The sequence below is a fragment of the Delphinus delphis genome, chromosome 2 (assembly GCF_949987515.2).
Source record: "Delphinus delphis chromosome 2, mDelDel1.2, whole genome shotgun sequence".
Classification (NCBI taxonomy): domain Eukaryota; kingdom Metazoa; phylum Chordata; class Mammalia; order Artiodactyla; family Delphinidae; genus Delphinus; species Delphinus delphis.
Window position 1 is genome coordinate 105,560,727 of NC_082684.1, and position 17,916 is coordinate 105,578,642.

Below are 17,916 nucleotides of genomic sequence, written 5' to 3' on the forward strand. Positions count from 1 at the left end.
GATAGGATGTCTCTCTTCTTTCTAATTATCTATATTTCTAGTTTTTCAAAAATGAATGAATGCATATTACTTATATACTCATAAAAATAAAGTGTTTTGTTAGAGGAAATAAGAAACTCCCCATGATGATGGAATATGTGTTTTCAACATACATTTTTAAGTAGCGAATTTCTGTCTTGCAAAAATTGGCCTCTGAGGGTAACAAAGCCCTCCTCATACGGTTCACAGTACACAGAAAAGTCTTTTATATGGGATGTAGGGTTACCAGAGACAGGAAATGAGGTTGGTTCCCAGATCTTGGCAGGAGGTGGGGTGGGGAGGCCCTCTAGAAATCTCAGGCTTCCCTCTAAATGAGGACATGCTGAACTCTATCTTCAGTAAAAGAGCGGGTTCTTAAGAGAACTACCCCATTATTACACCAATTGGTGAGAATCCATGCCTGATCCTTTTTATCACGTAGACCTAGGCACTAGATGCTTTGTTTTGAATCTCTAGCAAGGATTTGAATTGGTTAATTATCCTAGAAGTGATTCGGCTTAAAAGGGCTTAAAATTTTTTTACTATTCTTTATTATTAACAAAGTTAATTTAAGTTTCTCATTTTGTTTCTAATTTTATTCCCTTTTATGTGAGTTATCTGAACCTTTTTCACTAAGTTTAAATGGGTCATTCTAAAATATGGCATTAAAAAAACGTGTTCACTGAGGAATATTTAAAATACAGATGAGCAAAAAGTATTTTTATGTTTATGTGTATACACGTGTGTGTGTCTGTGTGTATGTGCGTACAGACGCTTGGATATGTTTTTTAATAGAAATGGTGCATTAGTGGGGAATTTTAAAATTTTGAGTGCCTGAACTGTACCATTCAAACTGGCTTAGTCAAGAAAAGAATATTTATTGACTTGTAAAACAAACCTAAGAAAAGTCAGGGTTATTTCTGGCCTCAGTGACCAAAGACTCAAGTATTCTCGGGGCTGCCTCCTGGCTTCTGCTCTTTGCTTCCCTCCTCTGCGTTCATCTCATTCTCTCAGACTGCAGTTCGGCTGGTGGGAAACAAGGCTGCCAGCAGCCTGCAGCTTCACCTCTTCCCATTTTCACTTCCAAGAAGGAAAAGGTCTTTTTCCTTTGCTTCTAGCTTAAAAAGTCCCCGGGAAGGTCCCTGATAGGCTCAGCTTGGGTTACTCGCATACTCCCTGACAAATTGTCATGGGCAAGTTGGCCCAGTTCTGTGATTGCCTCAGTGTTGGTCAAGGGCCACCTCTAATCCAAACCCTGTGACAGAGGGACGGTCACGTAATCAGATGGCAGTTCCCATCTGAACCACTGGGTGTTGTTTCCTAAAGAAAGATCGGGTGCTATTGTCCCTAGAAGGATAGTGTGCTGGTAGACAAATGACAGATACTCACTACATACAAATGGGATTATATTTCAGTAACTGTTTTGTGACTAATAAAAAAATTTTCATTTTTCCATGTTCTACAACATAATTTCAATGATAATAGAATATAATGGCAGAATAGTGTTCTATTCTGGAATGCAAACATGACAACTGGAAGTGACCATGAGGACAAGACCCACACACTGAGGTTGGCAGAGCAGGAAGAGAGGACGCCTAGATTCTTGATATCATCTCAGAGTCGCTGCACCAGCGCTACACTTCTTCTTGTTTTTTGGGTTTTGGTTTATTTATTTATTTATTTAGGCCGCACCTCAGGGCATGTGGAACTTCCCTGACCAAGGATGAACTGGCATCCCCTGCACTGGAAGCACGGAGTCTTAACCACTGGACCGCCAGGGAAGTCCAGCCCTACACTTCTTTTTTTTTTTAATACATTTATTTATTTATTTATGGCTGCGTTGGGTCTTCGTTGCTGTGCATAGGCTTTCTCTAGTTGCGGCGAGCGGGGGCTACTCTTTGTTGCAGTGCATGGGCTTCTCACTGCGGTGGCTTCTTTTGTTGCAGAGCACGGGCTCTAGGTGCGCGGGCTTCAGTAGTTGTGGCACATGGGCTCAGTAGTTGTGGCTCGCAGGCTCTAGAGCACAGGCTCAGTAGTTGTGGCGCACGGGCTTAGTTCCTGCGCGGCATGTGGGACTTCCCGGACCAGGGCTCGTCCCCTGCATTGGCAAGCAGATTCTTAACCACTGCACCACCAGGGAAGTCCTACACTTCTTGATACCTGAGAAAAATAACACCTGATTTGGCTAAACCACAGTGGTCAAGTGCTGTTCCCTATAAATGTACTTCCAGGCAGCCATTAAAAGTAGGCCAGGAAATTTATCATCAGTGAAGGGGGATGGCAGTGATGATAAAAACCCCAGAGAGGTTGAAAGGGAAACCGAAATAATGGAAAGTACAGCCTATTTTTTTTTTGAACTATTAAAGGAAACTGACCCATAAAGCATCCCTGAGTCAACCTGAGGCAGTTACAGCAGGGTGGAAATGGCAGCCACAGCTGAACTGAGCAGAAAGAGGGTTAGAGGTAGTACCCAAGGCTTCTCTGATGCTAGGTAGCATGAAGGGTTCCAGAAGTCCCTAAGAGCTCCCAGTGAGAGGGATGGAAGTAGCTGAAGCTGGAGCTAGGAAGCATCCCAAAGCGTCACCATGTGACCCAAGGCTTCTGGGTAGCAGACAAAGAAGGCACCAGAGAAAAAAGACCACCAGGCTTGAATGGGGAAGGAGGGGATGCGACCAGTACAGAGGCCAGAGCAGAGATCTGGTTAGGCGTGAGCTGCACCTCAAGTGGAGTGAGCAGGAGCTGGTGGAGAAGATCAGCTGGAGAACTAGGGTCCTTTCTCCTTGCACCTAAATAACATCTTGGGAAGGGAATAAGTGGAGGGAAGATCTTTGGAGGAGACAGTTTCAGAGGGAATATGAATTTCAAATTGACTAAGATTTACCCAAAAGTAGACTTTTTTTTTTTTAACCCAGAAGAGACTGTTAACTGGTAAGCTGAAGAACTGCCCAGTAAAGAGAATCTCCTGAGAAATCTAAGTTCAATTATAGAGATATTTTTAAAATTTTTGTACATTTGGCTCATAGTGTATGCATTGTGACTCCCCCCAACCCCAAGTTCCCCATACATATAGATCTCTACTATAAGTTTCATTAAAGAGGTGTCACAGGAGTTTGACATTATGTCACAAGGAAAATGTCCTAAAATCTGCTTTAGACCTGTGGGAGCCAGCCACAATGACTCTTGCTTCCTAGTGTTCATGTCCTTGTGTAGCCCTCTCCCACACTGTACCAGGGTTGGTCTGTGTGACCAAGAGCATACGGCAGAGGGGTGGCGTATCCCTACCAAGATGAGGTTCCTATCTCTCATAGATCACTCACTCTGGGGAAACCAGTTGCCATGTTATGAAGACAGGCCTGCGTGAGGAAACAGTCATATGAGTGATCTTGGAAGCAGGTCTAGCCCCAGTAGGGCCTTCAGATAACTGCAGCCCCAACTGACATCCAGACTGTAACCTCATGAGAGACCCTCAATTAGAGACACTCAGCTAATCTGACTCACAGAAACTGTAAGATAATAAATGTTTGTTGTTTTAAACTACTAAGTTTGGGGGTAATTTGTTATGCAACAAAAGATAACGAATATACTCCCTCTCATAAAAATTTCAGTTATAGCACCTGCCAAAAATCTTTCTCTTTTCATTCTCCAGGAGGTCCTTTCACAGTTTCGCTCCCTCCCCCACTTCCTCCTCTCTGCCACATTCTTTTTTTTTAAAAAATATTTATTTATTTATTTTGGCTTCGGCAGGTCGTAGTTGCGGTACACAGACTTCTTAGTTGTGGCATGCAGACTCCCAGCCGTGGCACACATGCATACAGAATCTAGTTCCCCGACCAAGCATCAAACCCAGGCCCCCTGTATTGGGAACTCGGAGTCTTACCCACTGGACCACTAAGGAAGTTCCTCTCTGCCACACTCTTAAGCACCCAAATCCCAACAGGTTATGGTCCTTAAAAAAAAAAAAAAAAAGTAAAAATAAATAAATAAAATAAAATAAAGATCAAAACAAAACAAAAACAGGTTATGGTCCTCTCTCCAAGTGGCCACCTGAGGTACATGGTCTTGTTTTCTCTACTGACTTCCTTGTGGAAACCAAGCTTCTCTGCCCCCCTTCCCACCCTTTCCACCTTCTCCCCACACACCTGATAATGGTAAATAAGAGACTGAGGCAAAAGAAATAAGCCAGAGAGAGAGAGAGAAGGGGCAGGTGATAGGCATCAGCCAGACTCTGTGATTCTTCATTCATCTTCCCTCCACATTCCCTGCTGATTGATTGAAGAACTACAGAATCTCCCCTGATGGCAGAATACCAGAAAGATTTCTGAGAGGCCTAGAGATACCTTTGATTCTCTAGGGCCTGAGCTATGTTCCAGTCACATGAGGCCTGGAAACCTCTAGGTTTCCTGGACGTTCCTTGCTGTTCCTGCAAAGCAAGACCAGACATTTGTTTATAGTGGACAGAATTCCCTAAACTGCGATTGTGGTTATCTCACAGATGACTACAATTATATAGCAAATACTGAGACGCCACTGGTTATATAAAAAAAAGAAGAAAAGACAAAATATTACTTCATATTTAGTGTCTTTTATGGTTTATCTCCCCTATTGGACTGTGAGCTTCATGAAAGCAAGGATCACGTGTGATTCCTGTGGGTAACCACAGTGCCCAGAACAGTCTTGAGTACAGAACATTCCCAGTGAATATTTGTTAGAAGATGCACCATACATGTTTGTTGAAGGAATGGTTGAATTGGCATCAAAGGAGTCTAATACATTAGCCCATTGGCTGGTAATTCTAAGCTTTTTACAGTTCATCGCAAAATGTACTTTCCTTTTTTCAGTTGGAGTGAATCAAGAGTAGACAGGCATGTTTTTTTCATTGTGAGGAAAGGCTTTTATTATTTTTTAGGTTCTGCCCCAGCACTCCCGCAAAGAGAGCCAACACTGGCTCTCACGTAAGATCCAGGAGTCTCCGCAGTTTGGAACCCAACACCACATTTCCTAGAATACTTGACGCCCTCGCAGGCCTCCTCTGGCTATAATGGAAAAGGGATATGCCTGGGAACTGTGCTGCTAATAGAAGGAAGCAGAACGTCTGTTTTCCACTAACGGCTCCTGATTGGGGTTTGTTATGCCCAGTCTGAATTGACCTGGAACTTGGCCGCGGCTCTGGCCGCCCCGGGGTAAGGCGGGGGACCCAGCAGAGGCGACTGCACCGCAAGGTTATAGCGCTGAGCTGCTCCACGCTCTGGAAGGTGCCAGAGCGCGGGAGATGCTGTGGTTGGTAAAGGCTGCTCGGCGCTAGTCAGGTGAGGCCTGGAGGTTCGCATCTGCAGATCCATCTTTGGGTGTACAGTCTTTGGATCCTCTTCTCAGCTCTGAAGAGGCGGTTCCAGCGGTCGGGTAGCTCGGGTGAACTGGGTTTAGCCCTTGTCACCGCTCGGAACTGGGTGTCCCGGGACTCCCAGTCCTTTTAGGTCTTGCTCAGGACTACATTTCCCAAAAGGCTCCGCGGTGATTGAAAGCTCTATCAGCCTATGGACGGGGGAGACTTCTCATCCCAGAAACTGAGAAGCCAATGGCAAGAGGACGGGGGCGGTATTTTCCGGCTGCTGGCTGTCTTGTCCAGAGTCCCACCTGTGTCCCCACAGCCCTGTCACGAATCCCAGTCGGGTTCTGGGCGGGACTGCCACGGCGTTGCGGGCCGGGTGCGGCTCGGCGGTGGAGGACTCTCACTTCGTGCTCCATCCCGGGCTGGGCCCCGGGGCGGTGAGTGATCCGGGGAAGGAGACTGCGGCTGCAGCCCGGGCGCCGCTGAGGGGCGTGGATGGGGCTCGCCCGCCGCCCCGGCGTTGTCTCTGCCGGGTCCTCGCGCTCGCCTTTCCGAGCCCGCGGGTCTTGCTGAGGAGTGGGGAGAGGTAGCTGCGCTTTTCTCTGCCGGCGTCGGGATAGCTCATCCTCTTAATTTTTTTGCTCCTCGGTGGTGGTCCTCTGGTTTCAGTTTAGCTTTGCGACCCTTTGACCGCTGCACCTAGATTAGGGCCTACAGCACCGCGAGGGAGGAGAATGGGTGTCGGCCCTACCCGTGCGGTCATGTTCCTATTAATAAACCCTGTGAACAAACTAGTGCTTCTCACAATGGCACTTAGTCACAGCACCTCAGCGGTCTAGGGCCTTTGAGGTCTCCTGTACGGGGGGGCAGGAGACCGGGTGGCAGGAGACCGGGTGGGAAACAGGGTTTCTCTAACCTTGGCTGAGAACTCTCCATCCCGCTGTCTCCTGCAGGTGGGCCCTGCTGTTGGGTTTTGTAATGAATGGAGAAATAAAATGTATGCTCAAAACTCATTACAGTTTTCACTTCCTAATGTCATTATTTTTGTTTGTTAAGGTTTTAAACCAGAGAGATGAAATGTATTCCCACGGCTTTTAGGCTCCTAAAAACCCAGTACTTTATAAGTGACCAATAGCAATATGTGTGAATGCATAAATGTTTCCATGAAAAGTGTGTGTATTCTAGTAATGCACAGGTGCTCTGATTGGTGAGACAAAAGATGTGAAAGAGTAAAAGTTCCTCACCCCGGTATGATCCATCCTCCACTGAAATGCAGAATTCTTTGTAGAAGGTTCATCTATTCAGTCAGCTGGCTGACTATATTTGTTTTTAGTGGAAACTCTTCAAGGGGGAAAACAAACAAAAAAACAAACATTATCCTATATTACTTTGTGACTCCTAATGCCTAACAGAATATTAATTATTGAATAAATTACTGATCCATCCAGTAACCTGACCATCTCCCCCCAAATAATTTTTTCATGATAGTGATGTTAATTTTATTAATGTGTTAATGATTGTTTTCAGCCCCCAAGCATTTTGTTTTGTGCTTATTGCCATTGAATTTCACTTAATTTTACAGCTTATCCATGTTGTTTTTTAAAATCCATGTCTTTTTAAGTCCCATTTCTGACTGCATTAAACCTTGAAATAGAATGATACCTAGGGCAGTTCCTTTTGGGCTTCTGCATAGTTTGTCCCTTGAAGTTGACACTAAATCTAGAAGCCAGGAAAAGTCAGCTATTCTCATAACTAATATGAGTCTAATGAAGTCCGCAATTTCCTACCTAGCTGAGGAAAATGTAGTTGGAGAGAATCCAAAGCTTTCCAGAAATTGAGTTATACCTGTGCACTCTCTCCTCTGTTTATCTTGTCCATCATGGACAATTTGTTCCTCAAAAAGTTAATGTCTCCAAAAGACTGAGCGTTCTGCAGATGTGTTTGGGAGGTCCAGGACTCATTTTGTGATGAGAAAGTTGGCCAAAGGAAAGGTTATGTTAAAACAGAATAAGGAAAGCATCCCTTCTGTGGTTGACAGCATTTACCTCAGAGCTATCTATTCTGGTCAGCGGGTTTTCTTTAGGTATGTTGGGGCCATAGTGGCTGTATTTTGGTTTTGAGACAATGGTGAGAATATCTAAAGAGCTCTTGATGCATACTGAGGTCTCTTGCTGTAGGAACTGATGATGTGGCTGGGGACTTCAGGGACGAGTGGATTACCTGGACACTGCTTAGAGAGTCCTCTTCAGGGATACCACCCAGCACAGTTAGAAGAATGGGCTCTCAAAGGGTAAGGATGCTACTCTCCTTTATCTTAGATATTTTGAGAGGGTTGTTGGTCTCTTAGAGCTTCAGATCTCTGTGAGAGTAATTGTTACCTCCCTGGCAGAAAAAGAATGACTTCCATTTTTATGGCACTTAGTAGTTTCCAGATTTATTTGATATTTATTGTCTTACTGATATCTCACCATAACTCTTTGATATATTTTCATCCCCCTGTTCCAGCTCAGGATCCTGAGACTCAAAAAGTTAAGTGGCAGAGGTGAGAGTTCAACCCAGGTCTTTGTGGAAAAGGGGGAGCTCTCCCCATGGCTTTTTTCCTGTCACTTAAAAAAAAAAAACCCTCCAGTGCTCTTTCTAAAATACTGTGGCAGGACTTCCCTGGCCGTCCAGTGGATAAGACTCCATGCTCCCACTGCAGGGGGCGCCTGTTCAATCCCTGGTTAGGGAACTAAGATCCTGCATGCTGCACCGTGTGGCCAAAAAAAAAAAACGAAAAAAGGGGGAAAAAATACCATGGCAATGCCTTCTCCCTGCTTTACTTCATATCTAATACACAAGTGATACGTACTCACAAAAAAAGGCAAGCAAAATGAAAACAACAGTCATCCATCCCACTGCTGAAGAGTTACGATCCTTCCAGCCATTTTCCTAAGCATATATACAATTAAAAAAAAAAGAAAAGAAAAGAAAAAAATTGGGATCATACTGAATATTCAGTTGTAAATCTTACTTTCTTACACATTGTATTGTGAATATATTTTGACAATAAATATCTGTACATTACTTAAAATAACCACTTAGTATTTTGTTTTATGGAATACAGCAATTACATTAAATTGAACCATATATGTGACCATTTTTTGACCACTTTTTACCTATAAACTGCCAATTTCATATGGCTCAATCAAATGTAATTATTTCTTCGTTGAGGGACATTTAGGTTATTTCAAATTTTCAGCTATATTGTGATGATGATCTCTTAGCTAATTGTCTTTTTGAAAGTATTGTTTATTGAAGCATAATGAGTTAATAATTAGCTAATATATCTTTTGCACAACTTTCTTTCTTTTTCTTTTCTTTTCTTTTTTTTTTACTTTTTTTCATTTCCTTAGAATTCCCAGAATTAGAATTGCTGGGTTTGAGAATAGATTTCTAAGGTATTTGGTGTTTTTGAAAAATGCCTTCCAAAAAGATTGAACCAAGCTATTTATTTCTGTTAGCATTGTATGAAAGTGTCCATTTCTTCATATTCTATCATGGTAGGTATCATAATCTAAGAGTCTGGATAAAATAATAGTAATAGCTAACATTTACTGAGGACTTAATCACTTAATCCTCACGACAACTCTGTAAGGTGGGTTTTATCATTATCCCTAATTTATAGATGAAGACACTGAGACACAGAGAGTTTAAGTAACTTTCCTGAGGTCACACAGCTAGTAAGAGGCAGAGTTAGGATTCAAATTCAGGCAATATGACTCTTGAGTTTGCACTCTTTACCTCTACACTATATTGCCTAAGTGTATCATTGTTTTAATTTGAATTTCTTTGGTTAATGTTGAGGTTAAAAGTTTTCCACATATTTATAAGCTGCTTGTATTTCTTTCTTTTCTGAATTGCCTATTCATGTTCTTTGTCCATTTTTTTGTTTTTGTTTTTTCTTACAAGTGTTTGTCTTTTTCTCATGGCAATACCGACTCCTGCCCTTCTGGGAAAATTTAAAAAGTAAACATGGGGCTTACTTGGTGGCGCAGTGGTTAAGAATCCGCCTGCCAATGCAGGGGACACGGGTTCATGCCCTGGTCTGGGAAGATCTCACATGCGGCGGAGCAACTAAGCCCGTGCGCCGCAACTACTGAGCCTGCGCTCTAGAGCCCGCGAGCCACAACTACTGAAGCCACATGCCTAGAGCCCGTGCTCCACAACAAGAGAAGCTACCACAATGAGAAGCCCGCGCACCGCAGCTAGAGAAAGCCTGCGCGCAGCAAAAAAGACCCAACGCAGCCAAAAATAAATAAATATTTTTAAAATAAATAAATAAAAAATAAAAAGTAAACATTATAGTTATAGTTAACTTCTTTGATTCTTTCTAAGGGGGAGGTCATGGCAGCTTTGTTTTGATAAAATTATATCTCCACGTGGGCTTCCCTGGTGGCGTGGTGTTTGAGAGTCTGCCTGCCGATGCAGGAGACACAGGTTCGCGTCCCGGTCCGGGAGGATCCCACATGCCGCGGAGCGGCTGGGCCCGTGAGCCATGGCCGCTGAGCCTGCGGCACGTCCGGAGCCTGTGCTCCACAATGGGAGCGGCCACATCAGTGAGAGGCCCGCGTACCGAACAAAACAAAACAAAACAAAATTATATCTCCACATGGGTTTAGCCTTGTGCCTTGAGAGATGAGTTATTGTGCTTATTCTAGAATTTCTATCACCCAAGTCTGATGTTTTTTTTTTTAATGGGAGGAAAAGAGCTTTTTCTCAGCCTCTTGGGGAGAGCACCCTTTTTTATCACTTCATCATGGCTGCCCTTTTAAAGAGACTTAACACACATTAGAGTTTCCTGGGGTGTTCTACTCCACCTAGGGAAGAAGGGGGGATTGCATTTTGCTCAGGCCTTGTGTGATGGCTCACATTAACATCCTGTGTTCACCTTCCTTATAGGATTTCTAGACCAAGTGCAATCTCCCAGCTAGAGCAGAAGGAAGAGCCATGGGTCCTACCACTCCAAAATTTTGAGACTAGGAAGATCCTGAGGGAAAGTCACACAGGTGAGATGTGTTACCCAGTGGGCAGAAATCTAGCGTTTCAGCCCTTGTTTAAATGAGGAATTTGGAATGCTGCCCTAGACTTTTGTTCTTACTATTAGAAGGTTAAATTTGACTTCCTGGGCAATCAGTCATTGACCAGATAAAGTCTTCATTTTAAGTAAACATTTCACTTTTGTCTAGACTCTAACATCTTTGAAAGGAGTTGCCCAATTTTGACAATATATGGTATACTCTTGATATGAAGGTCCCCTCAAGATTCACCTGACCATCTTAAAATAAAAAGGGATTAGGAATTCATGTTTTCTGTAAGCTCAATGATCTTCAATAAACTTTTCACAAAGTGAAAACGAGAGTAGTCAAACTAAATGTGGTCTGTTGCAAAAACACTAATTTTTATCTTTCTTGCTGCTTTCTGATGATCTTTCCTGATAAGTGATAACTTTATTCTCTGTTACTTCTGTTAATTTTTCAGACTTTAAGAATCAGGTGGTAAAACTCAATCAGGACATTTCTGAAACAGCAGAACAATGTGGAACATCCTCAGAAAGGGCCAAGAAAGATATTTCTCATGCTCCTCGTTGGGGAGGAAACTGGGAGAGGGGTCTTGAATTAGAAGGGCAGCATGGAACCCTTCTAGGAAAGGGCCAGCAGGAGCCCTTTTCACAGGAGAAGGAATTAAACAAGCTTCTGGAAGGATATATAGGAAAGAAGCCGATGTGTGCAGAATGTGGAAAAAGCTTTAACCAGAGTTCCTATCTCATAAGACACCTAAGAACCCATACCGGTGAGAGGCCTTATAAATGCATGGAGTGTGGGAAAGGCTTCAAACAGAGTTCAGACCTTGTCACCCACCACAGAACACACACGGGGGAGAAACCCTACCAATGCCATGGATGTGGGAAAAAATTCAGCGACAGCTCAACCCTCATCAAACATCAGAGAACCCACACAGGTGAGAGACCCCACGAGTGCCCGGAGTGTGGGAAGACTTTTGGACGGAAACCACACCTCATAATGCACCAAAGAACCCACACAGGAGAGAAGCCCTACAGGTGCCTCGAGTGTCATAAAAGCTTTAGTCGCAGCTCCAATTTCATCACCCACCAGAGGACCCACACGGGAGTGAAGCCTTACAGGTGTAATGACTGTGGGGAGAGTTTCAGCCAGAGCTCGGATTTGATTAAGCACCAGCGAACCCACACAGGAGAACGGCCCTTTAAGTGCCCGGAGTGCGGGAAGGGCTTTAGAGACAGTTCCCATTTTGTGGCTCACATGAGCACTCACTCAGGAGAAAGGCCGTTCAGTTGTCCTTACTGCCACAAAAGTTTCAGTCAGAGCTCGCATCTGGTCACGCACCAGAGGACACACACAGGTGAGAGGCCTTTTCAGTGTGACAGCTGTGGGAAAGGATTTGCCGACAGCTCTGCCCTCATCAAGCACCAACGGATCCACACAGGAGAAAGACCCTACAAATGTGGCGAGTGTGGGAAGAGCTTCAATCAGAGCTCCCACTTCATTACCCATCAACGAATCCACTTAGGAGACAGACCCTATCGCTGTCCTGAGTGTGCCAAAACCTTCAATCAGCGTTCCCATTTTCTCACACACCAGAGAACACATACGGGAGAAAAACCGTTTCACTGTAGTAAATGTGACAAGAGCTTCCGACAGAAGGCACACCTTTTATGCCATCAGAACACCCATTTGATCTAGGAGATAGTCTTTAATGATTCTTCTCCTCCCTTTCAAATTTCCATTGCTATTATCTTTAAGCGCTCCAAATAGAGAAAACCTGAAACTGGGTGTCGGCGGCTCAAGTCGGGCCCTGATCTGTTCTCTTTTTCCGTGCTTTAATGGTGAGGATAAACCTACAGGGTCCAAATAATGTTCTAAACACAAAAGGCATTCCTTCAGTGTTTTTGACTCACTCTTGGACAGAAAAATGTGAGTTTAATGCTTGATGCCTGGTTACTAAAAGAGAAGTGAGATAAATGTAGTCACATTCTCATCGTTAATGATTCATATTTGATATCTTATACAAAGCCCTTGATACAATGCCTGGCCTTTAAAAGACACTCAGTACAGGGTTGGTTGCTTTCATCAGCCTTATTACTCAATGAGGAATTTATTATTGCAGCCCCACAAGCCCAGAACTTGCAAGAAATTAGACTGGAACTAGAAGATTCGGGGTGTGAACACATAGATTTAATAAAACAGAAAACACTCTCCTAATCCAGTGCTATGCAGTCACCAGATGTCTCATTGCCATGACAAGGCAGAATTATCATAGAGGATGTCTGCAGTCTTGTGACTTGGAGACTAGAAGAATTTTAGAAGCTCTTTGTACAGCAGTGTATGAGGTACTCCCCCTGGAAGTTTGCTGCCATCTGAGGCATAGAAAATATCCTGTGATGAACAGTCCAGAGGAACCTGGATGAGGACTGTAAAATTCTGGAAGCAAAGTTGCTGAGAATGTTAAATGATATTGCAGGGATCCTTCCTGGCATTTAGCTGAAGGATGTAACCCTTGCTTTGTAATTTGCTGGGTCACTGGCCCTTTAGTTGTAAGTTAAGGCAAGTCTCTGATCCTTTTAGGGTCATTCATTTTATGCACTAGTATAGTCCTCTATTTAATTGAAGAAATGGAGGGAAGGCAGTGTGTTGGAAGGCACACCAACTTCGTTGAGAAGGTGAGGTGTTTGTGTCTTGGCCCCTTGACACTTAATTTGGCCAGACTTTCCCCTTCTCTCAGGCCCTACCTTACTTACCTCACAAGGTTACTGTGAGGATCTGATACATATACACACACGTGCACACACACGCAAGCACTTTGTTGTTAAACTATGAAGTGTAATACCTGTAAAGTTTAATGTTACGGTATTGTTGCCAGTGTCTTTTCTTCCAAGGAGCTGTGGCTAATGTTTCCGAAGGTGTCCCACTTTCTCTCATATTGAGGGACTTCTTTTTTTACCTATTGAAAACCTAAGGCCTCCAAATGCTCAACTCATTATGTGACTCATTACGGGTCACGTGATGAACTAACGGAAGAGCCAGGATATCTCTGCAGGTCTCCTCTTCAACGACATGGAACAGACCAGCTCTAGGATTTGTTAGAGTGTCTCTGAGACACCACAGGCCTGGAGGACCCATATTATATCCATCAAACCCCTCTGAATTTGGAAATGATGGAGGGATGTAGCCTACATGCCCGAGAGCTTTATAGGGTCCTGTGCTGGGGTCCTCGATCCTCATGGCAGATATAAGTGGTTAAGGAGGGAGTTGGGTGTTGAACACTCCAGAGAGAAGAGTGGGGGACTGAAGGTGTTTTCTTTCAAGCTTTCCTGTGTCAATACAGACTAAATTAATACATCAGCCTTGGAACACTAGTTCTCTTCCATTATATGGAGTACCACCTGAGTGCTGTAACTCATGTGGGGATAGAACTCAGCTGATAACCTAAACTCTTTCTTTAATAGGTAATTATCAGAAAAAAAAAAATCTGGGGCTTCCCTGGTGGCGCAGTGGTTGGGAGTCCGCCTGCCGATGCAGGGGACGCGGGTTTGTGCCCCGGTCCGGGAAGATCCCGCATGCCGCGGAGTGGCTGGGCCCGTGAGCCATGGTCGCTGGGCCTGTGCGTCCGGAGCCTGTGCTCCTCAGCGGGAGAGGCCACAACAGTGAGAGGCCCGTGTACCGCAAAAAAAAAAAAAAAAAAAAAAAATCTGGTTAATCCAGAGATGTAAATTCTTAAAATGTGAGCCCAGACCAGTAGCATTATCATCACCTGGGAACTTGTTAGAAATGCAAATTCTAAGTCCCCACCCCAGACCTACTGAACTGGAAACTCTAGGGGTGGGGTCCAGCAATATGTGGCTTAATAAGCCCTCCAGGTGATTATAATGCATACCCAAGGTTGAGAACCACTGCTTTAAAAGGTAGCTCTTCTACTAAATGTAGACACAGTACTATTATTGCTCCTACCAAAAATGAACAGTGATTTTGTAATCATCAAATACTCCAGTCAATTTTCACGTTTCCCTAATTATCTTGTGTTTTTTGTTTTTATTTATTTATTTATTTTTTTGGCCTTGCTGCATGGTTTGCGGGATCTCAGTTCCCCGACCAGGAATTGAACCTGGGCCGCTGCAGCGAAAGTGCCGAGTCCTAACCACTGGACCACCAGGGAATTCCCTGTTTTTATTTTTTAGAGACCAAATAAGGTCTCTACATTCAATTGGTTGATATATTCCTCACAAAATCCTCCCTCTTCTCTCTCTCTCTCACTTTTTCTTGTATTTCATTTGTTGAAAAAAAACCTTGTCCTTTAACTGTCTCCCACAGGTCTGTATTTGGCTAATTCCATCCTATGGGGGTCCTTTAACATGCTCCTCTATCCTCTGCTTTCCTAATATTGGTAGTTGGATCTGTAAACATGATCAGGTTCAGATTTGGGAGAGGGGGGGCAAGAATACTCCATAGTGATCTTATGTAACTTCTATCAAGAGGTACCTGGCGTTTTGTTTTTGTTTTCGTTTTTCTGTCTCTTTTCTTGTAATGTTAGCAGCCATCGATAAGCCCTGATTTCACTTCGGTTTGCCAAATGATGATATTTTAAATCCGTCGCTCCTTCTTCATTTATTAGTTGAAATACTTCTATAAAGAGAACTACCCCTAATCAACTATTTGGTTTTTCCCTGAGGTACAGTTTGTATAGGAACAGCACAACAGCTGCTTGATTAGGACTCCTTTGATTTTTTTTTTAATATCACTATATAAATTTTGGCCTCCATGCCTTAGATTTCGGAGTCCCTTCCAGTGAGAGACTCTTCTCTGACAGGACATTTATACATGCATACAACTCAGAATAACTTTTCTCATGGCCTTTGATGTTTTTCTCCTGCCTACCCCTCTCCAGTTTGTCTAGGTTCGCCAGAAAGCATTGTGCTGAAGAGCTCACTAAATACTTGAGTGATTCCTCAGGGATGGACTTGCTAAGTTGCCAATTAATATTTCCCGATACTATCCAGGCCTGAAAACAGGAGAGGAAATTACATTCCCATTAGCTGGGAATGGTTTTACATCCCTTTCATGGTAATATGAGAGTATACCATCTTCATTTATCTTATCTACCCAAGCATTGTTCTAAATCAAATATGATCAGTATGTTAAATAATAACAGCAATAAGGTATAACAATCAGATCAGAAGGTAAGGAAAAAAACTGGCAGGCAGAGGTACGGGGTAATTCATGTGAAATCCAGGGGTACCATCTCTCCAGGGGAGGAAGTGTTTCGGCCTGGGGCGGGGGTACAACAGGGAATGAGAAAGTTCGGACATTCTGAGAATCTGGCACTGGATTAATGTGAAATGTCCTAGAAGAGTGTCCTGCAAGAAGGAGTCAGTTAGAGGACATGGAGGGACACAAAAGCTGCATTATTAGCACAAGCAGGCATAACCCTCACCCCAGCTAGGAATGTGATGTGTGCTCATGGTCTGTGAGCAACCCTAGATTTAGGAGGCAGGGTGTGGAAGCAGCACAGAACCAAGGGTCTGAAGAGCCAGCCTCTGGTTTTGGTGAGGTTATTTACTAGCCATCTGGTTTTGGACAGGTCAGTTGATCACTCTAGGCTTCAGTCTATCTGAGAAATCAGAAAAAACATCTTTGTCTCTAACACTTTACAAATTTGGGGCTCTCACAGACCCTAGGATCGTCCACGTCGAGAGCAAGCGCTTCCACACGGACACCTTCAAGCTCTGAGGGGATAAAAGCAGGTCATCGATAGCCTGGCTCCCTCTCTCTTTCCCACTCCTCGGCCCTCCCCAGGCTCCGGCCCCTCCTATGCAGACTTCCTAGTAGTATTTAACAGACAGCTCACTGGCTTATAACATAAATAGTCTTTTTCTTTCACCCTGTTTCTCATATTGTACAGATGTGTCTACCTTATAAGATGTGAGCTCTTGAGGGGCGATGCATGACTTGCTTTGCGGCTCTGCTACCTGCCCCCTACCCCGCGCCCCCCAGCCATGAGCAGGGAATACTTAAATGGTATTGGCGAGAGTCAAGATGACTGACTTTTCATAGTTCCCTTTGTTTCTACCCTATGACTGGGCTTCTTGCACATTCTCCACACCTCCTCTCTCCCTCACTTCAGAATCCACGTCATTACCAAGCCCTATCAGCTTTACCTCCCAGATTCCTCTCAACCCCATCTGTCAGCCGTCCCATCTCCACCACTAAGCTCTTGTCCCAGGGGACCACCATCTCTCGTCTGAATTCCTGCAGTGGCCTCCCAACTGACGTCGCAGGTTTGATTTGATTTTATATTTTTGTTTTTATGTATGTATGTATTATTTATTTATTTTTTTATTTTGCGATACGCAGACCTCTCACTGTTGTGGCCTCTCCCGTTGCGGAGCACAGGCTCCGGACGTGCAGGCTCAGCAGCCATGGCTCACGGGCCCAGCTGCTCCGCGGCATGTGGGATCTTCCCGGACCGGGGCACGAACCCGTGTCCCCTGCATCGGCAGGCAGACTCTCAACCACTGCGCCACCAGGGAAGCCCTTATCCTCTTTTATTTTCATCAAAGGCTTTACACCTTCCTGATCTTTTCTTGTTTACTTATTTGTTTTGGTAAACTTCACTGGGGGGAGGGAGCCATTTCTCCTATTTGCCATTCTTTCCCTGGCACCTAAAACAGTGCCTGCTATGTAGTAGGTGCTCAGTAAATGTTCATTGGATGAATTAATGAAGGCGTGCTCACAGGCAAGGAACTTGTGCTAGAAAAGCAGCAGTGTGAGACAAAGCGGGACAGGTGAGTGAGGGTCACACCAAGAAGGCTCTTAGTTGCCAAACTGAGTTTGGATATTATTCTCTGGGGAATGGAGTGTCTGTCATTGATGGGTTTCCAATAGAGGAGAAGCATGGTCAGCATTTGAGGAAGTTTGATTTGGCAGCCATGTGTAAGTCATATTCAAGAGAGAAAAATTAAAGACGTTGCTTCAATCCATGACATAAAGAGCTTAGTGTCTGACCCATAGTGAGTCTCCAATAAATGAGTGTTATCACCAAGCACTGTGGCAGGCACTGGGAGATACAGAACAAAAAGGCAAGATCAATAAACCTTTCTACCTCAAAAGAATTCTTCCTAAACCCTAGTGTCACATTCCTTCCCTCCCCTTTTTGTCAAACTTCCATTAATATTAATATATATTATATTCTCAGGGTTGTCATGTCTAGGTTCTTTTAATCAGGCTTCCCACCTCCAGCGTGCCTCTGGCTTAGATTTCACTTTCCCCGTTTCCTGTATTTTGCTGGTGCCAAGTCACGTAGCTTCTGCCTCCACACTGCCCCCACCCCCTTAATTGTAAAAGCACCACGTGCTTTCTGTAAAAATTTCCAAAAAATACAGAAGCGCCCAAAGTAAAAAAATGGAAATGCCTTGTCTTTTCCTCATTCCTTCCCACAACCTCACTCCCCGGATTTCAACTCTGTGATAATCTGGCATCCCAAATCTTGTTCCTAGC

At 44.0% G+C, this 17,916-nt stretch overlaps 1 protein-coding gene across 7 annotated transcripts; it reads left to right on the top strand.

Moving 5' to 3' along the window:
* The first annotated feature begins 5,646 nt into the window (after positions 1-5,646).
* On the top strand, positions 5,647-12,397 carry ZNF774 (zinc finger protein 774). 7 transcript variants are annotated; one of them, XR_009518234.1, is made up of 4 exons: positions 5,647-5,933; positions 7,525-7,637; positions 7,853-7,889; positions 9,299-9,673. XR_009518234.1 is itself a non-coding variant. In XM_060003619.1 (4 exons), the coding sequence occupies exons 2-4, from the start codon at positions 7,531-7,533 to the stop codon at positions 12,106-12,108; spliced, it is 1,455 nt and encodes a 484-aa protein (XP_059859602.1). In that variant the 5' UTR covers positions 5,647-5,933; positions 7,525-7,530; the 3' UTR covers positions 12,109-12,397. The 7 variants fall into 7 exon arrangements, 3 of the variants coding, with proteins under 3 accessions (XP_059859602.1, XP_059859603.1, XP_069396567.1); XR_009518235.1 differs by having other exon boundaries at positions 9,357-9,673; XM_060003619.1 differs by lacking the exons at positions 7,853-7,889; positions 9,299-9,673 and adding exons at positions 10,289-10,395; positions 10,868-12,397.
* The last annotated feature ends 5,519 nt before the right edge of the window (positions 12,398-17,916 follow it).